The 17,756-nt window shown below is 35.8% G+C and overlaps 1 protein-coding gene across 49 annotated transcripts in view; it reads left to right on the top strand.

Annotated features, from left to right (window-relative positions):
- The window catches only part of adgrl2a (adhesion G protein-coupled receptor L2a), a 134,422-nt gene that overhangs the window by 55,292 nt on the left and 61,374 nt on the right, over nucleotides 1-17,756 (top strand). For all 49 annotated transcript variants that reach the window (XR_003596882.1, XM_028028073.1, XM_028028072.1 and 46 more), the window contains one exon: nucleotides 8,461-8,570. Coding sequence is in view for 48 of the 49 variants with exons in the window: in XM_028028073.1 (XP_027883874.1) it covers nucleotides 8,461-8,570 (110 nt within the window). In the remaining variant the exon portion in view is untranslated. The remainder of the gene's footprint in view (nucleotides 1-8,460; nucleotides 8,571-17,756) is intronic.

Genomic DNA, 17,756 nt, shown 5'->3' on the forward strand with positions numbered 1-17,756 from the left:
TTTAAATGCATATTTAGCCTTTGGGTGTCACTTCTGAACATTTGTAGTCTAAGGAAGTAGGATCTTTCAAGGAGAAAACTCTGTTATAGGATGTGTGTCTTATAACACAGCTGTTATAGGATGTGTGTCTTATAACACAGCTGTTATAGGATGTGTGTCTTGTGAGAGCAAGATTTTACCTCTGATTAGACTGAAAGCAGTACAGATAAAAACAAAATACTCAAAATGTTGCAAAGAAAAGTGATTGGTAAAAGTTCATTTTTACACAGCACTTCTGAAGGAGAGCCTTATGCACTTTACTGGGCTTCATCTCTACTAGGTGTTTAAAGTTCAGTTGGTCCACCTCTGGGAAATCTCTGAGAAAGAAAATTAGGGAAATTAAAGTAAAAAGTGCATGTATGTCAGAAGTGGTTGGCACTTCATGCAGAACAACACTAACTAGTGATATTGTTGCGTTCCAGCTGAAAATAGCTTTTATGTGCAAGCACACACACACTAATAATTCTCTGTGCAGCTTCTGTCTGGCATGTGTGAAGAATCAAGACAACTCTTTGCACAAGTCTAACATTAAGGACCTTAGAGTTAGAAGAAATGTAATTTTGTGTCATCTGTTTTATTTTTGAGTTCAAATGTTTATGTATGTAGCACATTTGCATAAAAATATATAGGCAAACTGATCTGCCGACTGTAATATGTTGTCTTAAAATTAAACAGCTTGGGACAAAATGTCCAAGACTGAAGCTAATAAGAAATAATGATTTACTGCAGTAAGGCAATAAGGCCAAACTAATAATTTACTATCTAAATATATTTATTCTCAAATAATAAATATTCAAACCATTTGTGTTTTACTTGGACAATATTATCAATATGGTTTTGCATATCCTGATTTCACTTTAAGAATGATTATGAAGAGCATTTAATAGATTTTTGGTCTGTCCTGCTGTGAGCAGTCATTAATTATTAATATCAGAAGCCGAGGCTATGTGATGCCTCGTGTGAGAGTAGGGTAATCCAAAAGCTGTTGTAATTTATACAGTTTCCTAATTTAGGTGGGCGGGAGAAAAAAAAATCAGTGCTTGTGAAGAAAATTAAGTTGACTTTTAAATATCTGAAATTGACATGGCCCTGAAGTTTAAAGAGTTGAGTTATGGCTTTGCTACAGTTTGATGGATTCTGTTGGAACTCTGACTTGTTTTCATATCTGGCTGGCATATTATATTCATGAGCACAATGATTTTATGAAAATAGCCTTAGGATTGTTGTGGCTCAATTAGAACATTCAGCTGCAAGCAATTAGTTGACTCAAGTGGGTGATAATCTGTACGGGAATTTTTCATATGGACGCCGCCCCTCCAGATGTGAAACTGCATGGCAGTGAAGTTTGAAATAATTAATTCATTGATGATAATATTCAGTGCTGTGATTATTCTTTTTTTGCAGGATTGAGTTTCTGTAATAATTTCATTTTCTCTTCTGTGCTGAAGCTAATTAGTGCAAACACAATGGAAACATCTATTAGATTATAATATATTTATATGTATATATTTTTAAAATGCATTTCATTGATAATAACCAAATTATCTCGTGCGGTCGTGATTAATCCAAAATTGACCACATGTACTTAACTCAACAGAAGTTTAAAAAAGATGACAGTGATACGCTTTCATAAATTTTTCTTACAGTAAGAAACATACGAAGATATACAATATGAAAAGTGGCCTACATACATTGATTTCACTTTGACTAATGAGCATCATTGTAAGTATTCGATAACAAGGTCATTGATTGCTGTAATATAACAGGGTTGGTTCCTGCTGTGCCTGTGGATCATGGGTTTTTAGAAGGGGCATATCATTGACAGAAATGATCAATGCAGATTGCTCTCTGGAAGAGTAGATTGAATTTATAAGTGAGATTACTGTATGACTCTTGAGTTAAACTGAGTTAATAACCAGGAGTAATTTTCAGGAAAATTTGTTTACCAATAAACATTTTTACTCTTGAAATGGACAAGAGTGCATCTTAAAATGTTATGGTTTTTAAAATAAAGGAACAGCTATAATGCCACAAATTTTCCACACCCTGTTTTGAGCAGCTACATCTGATTTGACATGCTAAAACAGCTACAATGTTTTAGTTTTAAATCAGCTGCATCCTCCAAGTTTGCATCAATAAAAGTGAAGTGGGATCTGGAGACTAAAGAATGCTACTTACACTATTTATATCAATGACAGTACTGCTTGCAAGGCTCTCTGCGGAGGTCCATTCTTGCCGCCTGACAGCACTCTGCCTTGTACTCTCTCTCTGTACATACACTGTTGGTGTTTATTTAAAGCACAGAAGATTAAGATTTCATCAAGGTCCAGATTCAGTTAGGCTGTTTCAGAGGGATGTGCGAAAGTTCAGCATGAATAAAAAGGCTCTCAATCTCCTTTCAATTGGTAACAATGTGCTAAACAAGAGAGTATATTAAATCACCAGTACTATATTTGACTAAGTTAGAGTAGTAAAATGGCCTCTGTGTGAGTTCTCAGCTCAGTTTTAGTGAAGCTTTGACCTTGAGCAATATTTAATATATGTCTCTTGTCTTATTTCCCTGCTGGGATGAATAAAGTACTTCTATTCTATTCTATTCTATTCTATTCTATTCTATTCTATTCTATTCTATTCTATTCTATTATGCTGTGAGTGGTCAGTAATCATTTACATTAAGACCAGAGGTTCATGCCTTACAATAGAGATGTCACTGAAAAACATGATTGTAGTATATTTTTTTTTAAATTACACATTTATGTATTAATTTTAAAATGACTTAATCTTTTTTTAAGAAGTCAACATAGCCAGCTAACTAGACAGCTAACTAAACAGCAGTCTTTTGTGCTTATTACTGTAAGAAAGTAGATTAGAACCACAACCTTAAAGCTTTCCGAACTGCTACTAACATTTCCAAATACAGTATGTTTCACTACAGACAGTGGCTGTTCTGTTACTTACTGTAGTTTTGCTCTCTCTCGCTCTTCTGCAGCTCAATTAATTCTCATATGCAAAACCTTACCTAAACTACTCTTTCATGTAAAATAGCTAATTATATCTCTGTTCTTCCTCTGACTTAATGTTTACACCTTGACACCTCACTGACTTTCTAATTGGAACTGGAAATTAATTTAGTGTTCTGTCACTAGGTTAACTAATATTAACAATACAAGCTGGTAGGTGTATTCATGTCTCTTATTTGCTTTCAAACCATGTACCAAGAATTACTTGGACCTTGCACAGCACTATGAGCACAACGTAATGATGTGAAAACTGAATAAAATGGAAATAAAGAGTTAATTACCGCAGCTTTCAGTGTGACTTGAAACTCATTCATTTCTCTCTACTGATTATAAATAACATGCAGCATTATACTCACTAATTAGTTCTTGAATATTACATCATCCCTTGAATAAAAAAAATAATCATAAAAATTACATACCACGCTTCGGACCTTTTGCTTTGAGTAAAATGACCTAAAAGAATGGTAGCTGTCACTCTACACCTTTAGAAGTTGTAAAGCTATCCAAACCCAAGAATGAGCAAACCTTTGATCATTCCATTGTTTTGAGTTGTAAGGTCTGATGTCCCCTGCAGGACACAGTCATTGCTATTTCTGTATGGCATTTCTTTATTCGTGGTTGGTCCAGCTTTACATTCTGTTTAGCAAAAGGTCACTTTTCAACCAGCACACTGTCTAATAATATTTCCATTGACTTCAGTAGCATGGCGATATACCTCTTCTGCTTAAAAATCAATAGGAGAGTTGGATGAATATGAGTCAGACAGCTTTGTTCCTGACCCTTCAAGAGCCTGGAATTTCCCCCATTGAGCTACATGGGCTACTTCAAGAAAAGTAACATTAACACAAGCATATGACAGCAATTACAAGTTTGAAGGATGTCTTGGAAGCATATTGAGTTAGATCTCAAGTCGAAAGCAGGATGCTAATGCTTAATTTCTAATCGCTCACTTCCTGAAAGAGTATTGGGCCACCTCCTAGAACTGGTCTAAATATACTGATACAGGAGATGATTATAGTTATACCATGTGTGTGTTGAATGTGTGTGTGCTTTTTGTTCTGCTCATATCACATTGTTTCTCTTGCTGCCATTCTGTGGCCCTGGAAATGATTTAATTTTTCAATGGCCTGTCTACGATCAACAGGCATGCCTCTTGAGAAAGATGTCTGCCTTGATAATTGTGCCATGAACCTCATCAGCATTTCAGATGAAATGGGGCTAGACGGGTCACTTTGAGTTTAAGAGACGCTAATTTGATTGAAATTCAAACTGGGAGCACCAGGAAGTAGATTGTTCCTCTTTGGGTAATGTGCCCCCTTCACTCATCTTGCTTCTCTCCAGTTACGCAGCGATTGTTTTCGCTGCAGCAACTCCTTTTTTCTTTATTGTATTATAAATTAAAAATGGCCACTTTAGGCTAACAGAGTTTGGAAAGGGAGAAAATTGAAAATTTCATCCAAAGCTAGGCACAGACAGCTAGACGAAGGAAACACTGTTTTGATTACCCCTGATTGCATTATGATTTGTCATTGTCTTTAGTCGAAACATACCTCTAATTCAGATTGATCTAGGAAAAATGTATGTGTTACATTGTAGTCCGTCTAGAAAAAGAACTATTGCTTGCTTTGTGTGGATTTGCACGGTATGAATTTTTAAAACCTGTCACAGACAAATATACCAAATCAGAAGTCAGGATAGTGTGACATTGCTTTAAAATGAGGCTACAGTTGAAACGTTAATACAGACAAATTCTAATTTTTCTCCTTCTTTCTTGAGCTCATTTTTCTACATATATCTAAAAAAATCAAATAGTTTTGTTAAATCAAGATATCCATTTGGACTAGGCAGGCAAAAGACTGATGATATCTCCATCATGTTGATATTTCAAAGTAGTCATGCACAGATTTGAAAATTTTGGCCAATACCGATATGCAATATGAATGTTGATGTAAACGTTGATAATATCTGTAAAGAAAAATAAATCAGTTTCAACTTGAGTGGAAAACAGCCTTGAAGCAGTTTTGTGTATGAGACCATTGTTACTCATATTGCCAGGCTTAGTGCAGAGGCCCCTTGGTGAAACCAGAAACTGTTTTAGCTGAACATTTGTGGCTAACCCATTAGTCTTGCTTGATGGTACAGTCCTGGTATGGTCTGTTTTATCTTATAGGTTTGTCAGAACCAAGTAAAATACACTGAACATGCTTTAATATAGTGTATGTCATGGTTTGGAACAAAACAGATTTTCTAATGGATCAGTTTAAATATGGAATGCAATAGTTTGACTAAAACAGGACTGGAACACAACAGTATCACAGGTTTGTCATGTGATGTAATTTTTTATACAACTCGCACATTATCATCATGTCCAATTATTCCTCTGATATGGTTTATGGTGGCAGAGAAAAAGTTAAATTGTATGTGGATACTTGGTGTCAGGAGTGCCATCCTTTCTACTGTGTTGGCATCCTAGTCCACCCATTTTCCACTATCAGCTGGGAGTGCTCATTTTTAAGAGAGATTTGCATCAAATCCAAGCTGCGTTCCTGACGACATTCTAATTGTACTGATGTCTGCCTCTCCCAAAAGGTCAGAGATGTGATGGGATTACATTTGGAATGCTTCTGCGTGATTAACGGCCTGGAGGTCGAAAAAGAGGCAAGAGGAGAAGGCACAAGCTCAATCATGCCATTCTTTTCATTGCTTTGAAGAACAAGTCATATTAAAAAACTGTTTGCTTTGAATGGGCATTTTCAGTATTTTGTCTGATTATCACTTTATATCACATATTATAAAGCTGAACTGCAAATAGCTTTTCTTAGAAATATGTTTCCTATTCAAAAATGGCGTATAGAAGAAGAATGCATCACTCTAGAGAAAAGTAAAGAAAAAGACTCCTTTGACTTAATATTCATTAGGAAGATGATTAATTACTGTATAGCCTCAGACTATCAAAAGATAGTCAGAGATATCATATTTTAAATGTATTTAATTAGTGTGCACTGTGAGACCTGTGCCCTGCACAGCCAAATGCTGAAGTTTTTATTGGTGGAATTTCAATTACATGCTTTCTTCCAAAATGAGTGGTAGGACTATGCATAGAAGAAGTCATTAGGGCTTTTTCAATTGGTCTCAGGAGATCCCTGAGGTTTCACAGATGAGACGGTAATCAGACTCACACAATCCCATAGATCAGGGTGCCCCTATTCCTCTGCTCTAAAATTAGGGCAATATATCAAACAGATCTATCAACACATATGACAACATTGTTTCTAAAGAAATATGAGCTTTTTTGAGCCTTTTTCGTGTTTTGTTCAGTACATTTGCCGGAGTAACGATGGTAGGTCTGTGTCTCATTAGTGTCACTAATTTTATTTTTCTATATTATTCTGTTTTATATGCCTGACATAAACTAGGCATTCATTTCCTGGTCTCAGTGGAATCCGCTGGAAAAAGCACTATGATTTATATTGCTTCTGCATGATATGCTTATGCATGAGCAAAGCAGACAGAATCATCAAAGTGACCATTTAATATGAGGAAAGTGGTTCAGATCCATAAAATATTTGTTACAAACACACACACCCAACCCCCCACCCCCACACACAAAAAACACACACACACACACACACACCATGCAGTCTATTATGATCTCAGCATGAGGTGCATGTTTTAATTCCTAAACAGGAATTCATTTCCATGAGAACAACAAAATGCATATATTTTTATCGGTTATTACACAAGGAGGTCATTAATGAAGAAAAAAATTCCCATGAGATTCTTTGTGAACACATATGCATACACAGATTTGAATATAAATGGGAGTCTGTACAAGCATAGAGAGAGCTGGGTTTTTTGAAACATTGTCCATTGTGAAGAAATGCAAGGGGGAAAAAAAAAAGTTTTTCTAAAATTTAGTCAAATGAAATGTGTAAGACCATTTAAATAGCTGACATGCACTGGGAGATTAATTTCTTCAGTGTTCATTCATCAAGTTACCTATGGTTATTGTAATTCTGTGCATATGTAATTTGATTAAAGAAGACTATGTGTTATGTTCTGGATGCAGTATTGTGGTTTATTTCACTACTGCTCAGACAGCTTTTAAGGTGTTCAACCCAAGTGGCATTCACTCTGTGAAATTAGTGAGTTATATTAACTGTAACCATTTGTTCCACCTAACTTCACAATGATATTTTATAGTATTATTAATATTATCACATTTGAACTTGTGGCATTGATGGGTTACTGGGCTAAAATTATAATAAAACCCAAGGAGAAAAAAAAGATCAAGATTATATTTTTCAAATAAAAAAAATAAATAAAGAGAAATATTTCTCCTGTCCTGCCGTTAATCAGCTATTGATCTGGCCCCTCAGATTTTCAATTGAATTTTATGTCCCTTGACAACAAAGATAACTTTCTCTGTATATTGATGTCTTCATGTTTTCATTGCAACAAAAGAGGTGGTTCACCTGCAACTCTCTGGTTTGCCTCAGAGCCAATTTTTAGTTTCTGCTCTCCAAACGTTTTGTGTAATAACTGAAATTATTGCCGGTGAAATGGAAAAACAGTGTGCTTATATTAAATCAGCTCTTTTTCTCTCATGAAGAAGCAATATGAGCCCTAATATAATATTTTGTAACTCGTAGCAGTTATTGACAGATTGTGTCTTGTTTTTGTTCACAAAGAGAGGATAAGCAACGCATTATCAAATATATTGAATGGCTTGTTTGGTAGATAACATCATACATATGCTTGATTAGATTTATCTCTTTTACGTTGAGCAGGATCAATCTGAGAACAATTAGGTGAATTCCACAAATACAAATGTGAAAATGAGTTCTTAGATTGCTTGAAGTCTTCTTGCAGTTGTCCAGTTTGCAGAAGTTTTTTTGTTTTTTTTATTCTATCTATGTGTATTTAATATTAAGCATTTCTGAGGAACAACTTTGACTTATATTAAGATGAGGTACAAAGCTTTATATACATATATATATATATATATATATATATATATATATATATATTCATAGTCTCACAGAAGTTAAACTTGTTTCTGCTTATTACGACATCCACTGCAATATCAACAGTAGCAAGAGCCTGCTGTACATCCTAGTATGACATCTTAAGGTTTCTGCAGACCACTTTTAGCATCTTATAGGCGGCTCTTAGGAGGAACTTGCTCTGATCCCTTTACATGTTGAACGTTGCTTTGAATGTCTTTGACTTCTGGATTTCAAAAATTTTTGAGACATCCTTAAGCCACTTACAAGACTGATAAACTGCTACAATTATCTTAGAGTCACCTGACATCTCTATCAATTCATTTCTTTTTTTCATATGTTGTGCTAATTCACAACACACATTGTCTCAATGCACTATTTTTTTATGTTTCCAGATGCAACAATCGGACCCAGTGCATTGTGATCACAGGTTCAGATGTCTTCCCTGACCCCTGTCCAGGGACCTACAAGTATCTGGAGGTCCAGTACGAGTGTGTGCCCTACAGTAAGTATGACCCTTCTGTCACGATTTGAAAACCCCCTCCTCTCGGCTTCTCTTCCTTTCTGCCCTCTGCCTTCTCTTTGTGTTGTTCCATACACGTCCCATTTCTGCTCTGCCTCTCTTTGTCTACGGTACCTTTCAGCACCCCTCTTCCTCTGTTTCTTCTTCAATCTGTGTCATGCAGTGAACTTTCCATGAAATATGACCTGTAAAACCCTTTGGTCCTCCTCTGCACTCCCCCTCATTATTGATGTGCTCACAGTGTTTCCACAAGCCCAGTTATGAGGTAGCAGACTAGAGGGAGGGCAGAGGAAGTCATGCTGCCTCTCTGTGATAGCAAGCGGACGCTTCCCTTGTTGTGTAGAGCAGTCTATCAGGCGAAAGCACAGCTCGGCTTGACTTGATGGCTTAATATACAGTCACACAACAGGTGCTGAAATATGTTAACAGATGTTTCATTATGTAACAGTAGAGAAAGATCCTCTCATAAGTCAACAAGGCAACAATTCATCTAAAGAGATAGTGTTAGCATTTTGTCTGCTGCTCTGATGCTAAAATATTCATTGCCATTCAGCTCCCAAACAATCTTTAGCTCGCACTTTGTATTAAAATTCCCCTTTGTCCTTTAGGCTGCCATGTTCATTTGCAATTTGTGCAGAAATTCCCCCTTTTAACCTTTGCAAACTGATTAATGACAAAGATTTAGATGAATCGCCATCAGGTAGAACTGACATAATTAGAGTCAAGAGAGATGGGAAGATAACCTTTTGGAGTTCTTATAGTATTTCTACCTTTATGTCTTTACCTGTGTTTCAATTTTAACGCAGATTAAAGAACATTGATTATAAATAATGCATGTTTTTTGGACTGTGCTTTCCTCTTCATTACATCTTTCCTACATTGATTATTATCTCTATTTCTTCCTGACTTGTTCCACCTAATACTGGATGAGATTGCACTCTTAAACATAAGTAGATGCTAAAACTCATTACAACTTAAAGGTTAACCTCTCTGTGGTTCTGAGGACATATAATTAAAGGTGGAATACACAATAATGGCCATTTAAGTTAAAACTATTGAACAGAAACGGATCTAGTAGCACAAACATTCAACATGAAGGTGCTTGTGTTTTTCTGTTTTGTTTTTTGGGTTTTTTTCTCTTGCCTTTATCATTAGGTGAAGTATTGATCTCATCTCTTGCTGTTTTAGCCCCGACCTTAATAAAAGGATTAACCTCGAGGTGCACTCATGTACACCCGCTGTTATGATTGTGGTTTTTTTCTATTCTTTTGTCTTACTCTGAGGAAATAGTCAAGATTGCTGTAGTGTGTTGATTAAACTTTCACTCTAGGTCATTTAATTCTTTCACGTTCTGTTTAATCCACCTTATTCCTATAACTCATGACGCTTTGCTTGGCGTCAGTACCAGCGTGTAATAAAAAAACAAAAACATGTGGGAACATCAACTTTTTAAATATCAAATAGTATACTATATCCATACTAGTCCCTTCATCTATCAAATATTTGGAGGATGGCCAGAAGAAATAGTTTGATTACATGTTTTAACATACTTAGCTGCTTTGTGTACATTATTACTAATAAACAAAAAGCTAACAATTTAAAACCCTGATACACATCACTGCTTGCACAATAATAAAGCTGATCATTTTTGTTGAAGGAGGTTAGGCAAAACTGTGTGATTCTCTAAGCAGAAGTAGAGCTCAACCAGTACCTTAAAGCCACATGCCACCAGGCTTGGTTTTTTGTGTCATTGTCAGAATTTTACAGTACTGTTTGTTCCTTTCTCGCAAGAGCTGACCAATATTGTAACCAAACAGCTGCAGATATAATTGAATTCTACATTGATCTGATAGTTTCCATGTGCTTAAATCTGCTGAGAGCACATTAATTCCATATTTCACTACTTAGCAGTGATCATTTTAGGCTGAGAATGGGGATGGGAACTGCAGGTTATACTGGTGAGTTAACCCATATCATGAAACCCTAAAATAGCATTACATGTTGTTTCTTATATGTAAAAATCTTGTCAGTTTTACTGTTAATCCTTTTAAGGAACTGAAGTTTCTTGTCTTGTTGTAGGTTGCAACCAACCACAACATAATATGACAATTTCCTTTTGTGGACTTTTCATTTAAATGAGCAGATATCAAGAAATTTGGATGGTTGCTTTAAATGTAGATTCTTCAGCACCATTCTTCTTGATTCCTTGTTTATTGGGAGCTGGTAAAAACCAGACACTCGATTACAGGAACAACTACATTTCACTTTTGTTGCATGTTCAACACCATATTATTGGTGCACAAGTTACGTTTTGTGTAATTAAAGGCAAACAGCAACAAGTACTGTATCTTCACAGGGACAACAGCAAGTGTGTAAAAATGGAAACCTATAAACAAAGATAATTAGTGAAACTGCAACCAGTTTCCTCAACCTCACAGCTCACAATATACTGTCAGTTTCCACAACCAGGGCACTTTACTGTAACTTCCTCTGTTTTTCTAGAAGTTGCATCCGGAATCAATCCTACAATAACACTGCCAGGATGTTCCAGGTCAATTTGCCTCTTCACCATTTCCTACCCCAATTTTGTACCTACTTGTTGCTTTTTTGTCCCTTCCCACCTCCATTTTGTAACTGTGAGCTAACAATTATGTTGACTTAAAACCACAATGGATTGTGTCATTTACTTGTAAATTTTTTTCAGGAATTATGTCAATTTAAACATAAAAATGCTTAAATATCATGTTATTTAATTTAATCGTTAATAATAATCTGTAAGCTTGTTTTCACTGTGATCTATTTAGGCTAATTGACTCAGAATGGAAAAGATGCTCAATCCTGTATAGATTTTACTTATTGGAATCATTTAACTATATGCCCTTACAGCAGACATAAATAGACCACCAACATTTCTTACTTTGAAATACTTAGTTGTTAAAGTGTGTAAGAAACTATTGAGGATTGCTCAGTAGGAAACGTCCAACAGTAGATGACACCATTTCACATCTTTAAAAGAAACAAAATTGCCTAAACCTCATATGTATGAAAATGATGAATGGTCAACATGACCTGTACCCCTTGCAGGAATAAGGTGGATTAGTAAAACACATACAGGTATTCACGTCATTCTCAGAAATTCCAATTATGCACGTCTGTAGCCATATCTTTTTGCTTCTCAAGGTCCATGTCCAACCAGAATAGGATCAAGAGCACAGAATGTATCCTATCACAACTGCCCTGGTAAGTTTTTAGTGTTCTCCCAGTCTAGTGCAGACAAACCTGAGTCCAGTCCAGCCTTTCCCATTCAAGCCCCACTGTAAACCATGATAGCTTTTGATTTGTTTAGTAGACTTCCTTGTTTTGTTGCTTTCCACTTACCAATCCTCTGTCTCTTTCTGTGAAATATAATCAATATTCGACACATCAGTTTGTAGTCAGACTAATGCAGAGAGAAGCAATCACAGGGGAAGATTAACTTTTCCTCACCATAGCAAACTCTTACAGCAGCTTTCAGACAGGATGGCAAAGCCCCCGCTACAGTTTTCTAGTTTTCAGATGAAAAAGATCAAATGCCAAATACCAAGATTTGTGATTAAAAACATTTCAGTGGTCCAAGGGCTTAGGCTCCCCTGGATTTGCCAGGACACAAGATGTTTTGCAAGAGAGGGTATTAAATCCTCATTAAGCTGATCTACATGGGGAGCAAAGACAGTGTCCTCATTTTGACCAGTAACTACTACACATCAAAATCTGCTTCCCCACCAACATAGCACATTTTATTTGAACATCCTATTATTTAAGCCTTTATATAATCACACAAGTAAATTTGTACTTTTACTCATTTGCAAATGAACTTTGCAAGTTGACTACATTTCCACTATTTTTGTCCTTGTAGTGTAAGAATTTGGTCCTTGCCACAAACGGACCATTAGCAATGTTATTTTCATACTCCCAACAGAGGATGTAAATATTTGCTTTCACTTGGCGCAGTGTCACCTGCTCAATTGGGTTCAGTAATTGCTTGAAGAAGGCAACACAAAATTTGTGATGATTTTTATGATTAATTTTCTCTGCAATGTGTTTTTGCCTCTTCTATAGGTACATGTCATAATTAAGAAAATTGTTAACAAAATATATATTTATTATAGTGTTACACACAGAGGGACGATTTTCAAGGGTGACTAAGTGTTGATGAAAAACAAATTTATATCTTTCAAACAGTTTGAATTTTACATAAGACCAAGAATGAAGGATTTTTAAAGTTGAAATGCCATCCAACTGAAAAGTATGTCCATGTGCTGTACAATATGCTCTCAATATTTGGTTTGGGCTTCTTTGCATGAATTACCACATCAGTGTGGGTAGGATTGGTGGTAATCAGCTTATGGTATTGCTGAGGTATTAAGGAGATCCAGAATGTCTTTAAGAGCAACCACCAGCTTGTCTGAATTGTTGCATCTGATGTCTCTCATCTTCTACTTGACAATATTCTGTGATTGCTCTATGGCAGGGGTGCCCAAAGTTAGTCCTCGAGGGCCGGCATCCTGCATGTTTTAGTTCTCTCCCTGGTTTAGCACACCTGCATCAAATGATGGCTCATTAGAAGGCCGAAGGAGAATATTGACTTGCTGAGGTGGTTATTACTACCACTAGGGCCTCGAGGACCGACTTTGGGCACCCCTGCTCTATGGCATTTAAGTTGAGCCAGTTTGCTGGTTAGTCAAGCCCATTGATGCAGTGGCCATTAAACCAGGCATTGGTGCCTTTAGCAGTGATGACAGGTAAAATATTCTACTGAAAAAGATTTAGACATCTCTATAAAGTTGTCAGCAAGGGGAAGCATGTGCTCTTTTTGCTAAAAGCTCCCTAAAATGTTACCAGTAGATAGCTGTGCTGACTTTGGACTTCATTAAACTGTATACCAACACTACAGCATATTTGTCTCCACAAATAACTTTTTATGTTGGAAATGTAGCAGACTCTGAAGTAATTTGGATTATGTCCCTTCAATGGTTATCCTACAGACTTTCTGACCCTGATTTCTCAATAAAGTGCGTCATTTATTGCCTCTTGATGCTCTGACTACAGCTGCAGTCCACACCTTTTGATTCTCCCCCAAATTCATGAATGGGTCTTGCTGCACAATTGTCTGAAAGGCCTCTGCACCTCGTTTTATAACAGTTTTCCTTCCTCTCAACTTGCCAATGATAGGCTTGAATAAAGCTCTCTCTAAACAGCCATCTTCTTTGGCAGGTACCTTTTGTGGTTTACCCACCTTAGAGAGGGTGTTAGTGATGACCTGCTGGCCTTTTTGTTGGTCTTATGTAATATTACAAAACTGTTATTTTGCATTGTAGCAACATGCCATTATCATCAGTTAACCAAGCTAAACTTTGAAATAATCTGGGTATGATACAGGAGTTTCACTTTTTGAAGTGAATTACAAAACTAACTTAACTTTGACATTGTCAAATTTACTGATATACAGCCATGCTCTACCTTGTAGTCTGGTACAGCTGTGCCAGAAAGCACAACCATCTATCATTGTCAATATGTTTGATTACTAGTGCTTCTAAAGCTGTAAGTAGCTAAATGTGACAGTGATTGACAGCATGACTGTTTGTCTCTGTTAAATATTTTTGTTTAGTCTCCCAGTTCCCCTAATTTTCATTTTTTGGTATGATTTAAATTATGTTCTGATTTAATTTAATCACTTGAGTAGCTAAAGTTAAATCACAACAAAATGCAACACCAAATATTTTTAAAAGTGATCATAAGTAGTGAAGTCATTTCAATTTGGAATACTAAAGAAATAGTGTGTAATATCCATTGGGAACAGTGTAGTGTCTTTGGGTTAATTTGCTTTGAGATGTGTTTTGTGTTTGTTCTGTTGCTGTATGAAACTGACTGTCTTCCCTTCCCCCTGTGCAATCTGCAGGAACATCTTGGGTATCTGACTTACTCTCCTCGCTCTCCGATTTCTGATCACACTGATTGTTCTTTCTATTTTTACATTTTATTAACCTCATCGGATCTTCCTTCATGTGTTGTTATTTTCTTTCCAGATTTTCCTCGGCCATGTTTCTCTGTCCAGCTATGTGTCTTTAATTTTGCTCCTACTTTTTTGTAACTGTGGATGCTTCAGACAACTGTTAAGTTGCTTGCTCGCCTGTCTATATTTGACCCCTTAGTTGGGCACAACACACTTGAATTTCTTCTGCAGAATGGAGTGCATTTATTTACGGACCGTTATGCATCTCAAGGTTCCATTCTTTTTGTGACTGAAGCCTAGGTCAGACACAAGCATTTCTGACAGATAAGTTTTGAGAAAAAGATGTTCCTAATATAAGGAGAAATTATATTATTCCAAGGTGAAAAACTGATTTATGTCCTTTTAAGCAAATAAACAAAACAAAACAAAAACCAACCGTTGATAGACAAGCACAATCCCCCAACCCCCTAAAGAAAACAGACAGATACTTCTCTGAAATCATTATTTAGATTTCGATTATTGGAATTTACATTCTTGGCTACAAACCAACAAAATATCAAAACAAAAACTGTTATTGTAAGCGGAGAGTTTTGCTGATGGCGTGTTTGATTTTATGTTTTAGCTGCCTTATAATTTCAAACAGAGCAGAAACTATTAACTTGCTTTGCTACCTCTCACTGTTTTTGGTCAGTTGATGTAAATATAATGTACTCTTGTTTTTTATGTTTGTTGGTGTTCAGGTGTGTAGTAAAATTCTTTTAGATTTTATAGGGTCCAGTAATAAGAGTGGCACAATATATTGCAAATACAATAGCAGTTCCACTCTATACAATATGCATATTAAGAAGAACACGAGGTTCCCCATGCCTACAATATACAGTAGATGTTGCTACTATTCATTGCAGCATATACAGTTTCGGAAGGTAAAGAGGTGGTTAAAGTCACTAAACTACTGCTGAGTAGCTGTACTGCCAGAAGAACAGATGTTTTCCAAAAGCAACTTTTTCAATAAAACCTTGTTGAAAAAAATAATTTTTACTTTTTTGGCCATAAGTAGATAGGCCACTAATTATCTGGGTTTATCTTATCTTGTAACCCGCAGCAGAAACATATCAACACTGAAATTATTTGTTCATTTATTCCAAATCATTTTGTTCTCACCAATGACATTGCTTATTATAGCTCTTTTGTGTCATTCCAAGTCTAAAAGTTATTTTAGACTGAACCTTCTTTAGCTATCCGTTGTCTAACCTAGGCTTCAGTTTAATCTGGGAAATGTTTCACACATATCTTTTGAATAACCTTCCTCATGTTACAGAGTAAATGTTGAGTCTTTATTGCATTTCTGTCTTTCCTTACGTTTCTGTGTGTTGTATGTTGCTGTGTCAGTGGATCAGACTTGTTCTTTAGCATTCCACAGATACACAGAATCTAAAGAAGTAGGATCAACATTTTTGCATTCCCTGTTGGGTTGTTTTTATCTGTTCCTAAGCACTTTTTAGTTTGAAAGAGGATTATCTTTCTGGGGTAGGACGCTGCCTTCAGAGTTGGAAAAATATGCTCAGTTTATTATAATTAGCATAGTTTAAAACTATATTTTACAACAGCACCACCCACGGTAAATGAAAATGTTTTAGCACAAGTTGATTGTTATCCCCATGACAATTCGATGTCATTGAATTGTGGTGACTGACATACAGGTGAAAATATCTCGCCACATATACTTCATAAAAAGCAACATTTTTTATCGGTGATTATATTTGACTAAGCTTTTCCTGTTTTAATTTAGTTATAATTACTAATTACTATTTATTTCAAAAATGTCAAAATAAGGAGATTTTTTTCAGAATTTGTAGAACTTTATATTGAGAAGTACAGATGCAATGAGATTTGCTATGTCAATTTTTCTCTGTTCAATAGAAAACAAACAAAAACAAAAAACACACAGGTATAAATAGCATGGAAATGTTCAGCCATTATATCTTTCAAAGAGGAGATGGGTTTTTGTCCCAGAGATGCAAATCTATTTTTTTCTTTTTAAATGTTTGTATCAACCCCAGAACAAAAAGCAAAAGACTCTGTGAAAATGTTGGACAGAGTCAGAAGCTGGGTAAGACAGTATAATTATTCACACATAAAGGTGTGCTGTACTGACAGAGGCTAGATGGTCACTAAGTGAAGAAAACCATACAAAACAACATAAAAAGCCTAATTACAATCTTCAAATGCATACAGGGAAAAATACCATAATTTTTAAAGGTATGCTTTGTGGCCTGATGAAAATAAATCTGCTTGGCAATAATAACCATCATTGCATTTAGAGGGGGAAAAAATGAGAAACTTGGACGCTGCATAACACCAACTCAACTGAAGAACAGGACTGGTAGCATCAGGTAGTAACAAACAAACCACAGGAGGGACTGGTGGAAAGATTTTGTGGAAATATTGACTCAAAGACTCAAGACATAACCCAGAAATTTGAAGCTTGGTCTCCCAAATTGACAATTACCCTAACTGTACTGCCAAATTATTTTCAAAGTTCTCTGTGAAGAACAAAGTCAGTGCTTTGGACACGCCATCATAAAGCCCTGCTTTTAGTTACATGTGTACAAAGCTAAAACGTTGTGCACAATCAAGGCGGCCTGCAAGTCGGTACAGGAATGGATTATAATTCCAATAAGCTATGGTGAGGAGCCTATGGAAGGAGACCCAAAATATTTTACCCTAGTTATTAATTATTAAAATCAATCCTATTCATTTAAACCTCTGAATCTGAAGAAAAAAAAACTCTTTAGCAATCTCTCGTTATTCTGGTATTTAGTAAAGGGCAATCCATTAGTAATCCTGGCTGACCTAAAACAGGAAATGTTTCGTCTGACTTAATGTTCAACATTGCCAAAAATATTTTTGTTTTTAGTCATTTTATAAAGCATTTACTTTTCATCACTTATGGTTTTTGAGTTTCTTCTATTCAAATATTACTAAGTTTTTGCCATATATTACTAACACGTAACATATCTGCTAACTAAGGTTTCTGTTTTTTTTTCGTATTTTTCTATTTCCACTAATTTCCCTCACTGATCATTTTTGAAATCAGTGCAAAAATAAAAAAGTCAGACATTACTTGTATTGTGAACTTTCTCATAGGTGGAAGTTCTAGTTTTGCATGCAGTATT

Source organism: Xiphophorus couchianus, chromosome 9, assembly GCF_001444195.1.
Source record: "Xiphophorus couchianus chromosome 9, X_couchianus-1.0, whole genome shotgun sequence".
In the NCBI taxonomy this organism is placed as follows: domain Eukaryota; kingdom Metazoa; phylum Chordata; class Actinopteri; order Cyprinodontiformes; family Poeciliidae; genus Xiphophorus; species Xiphophorus couchianus.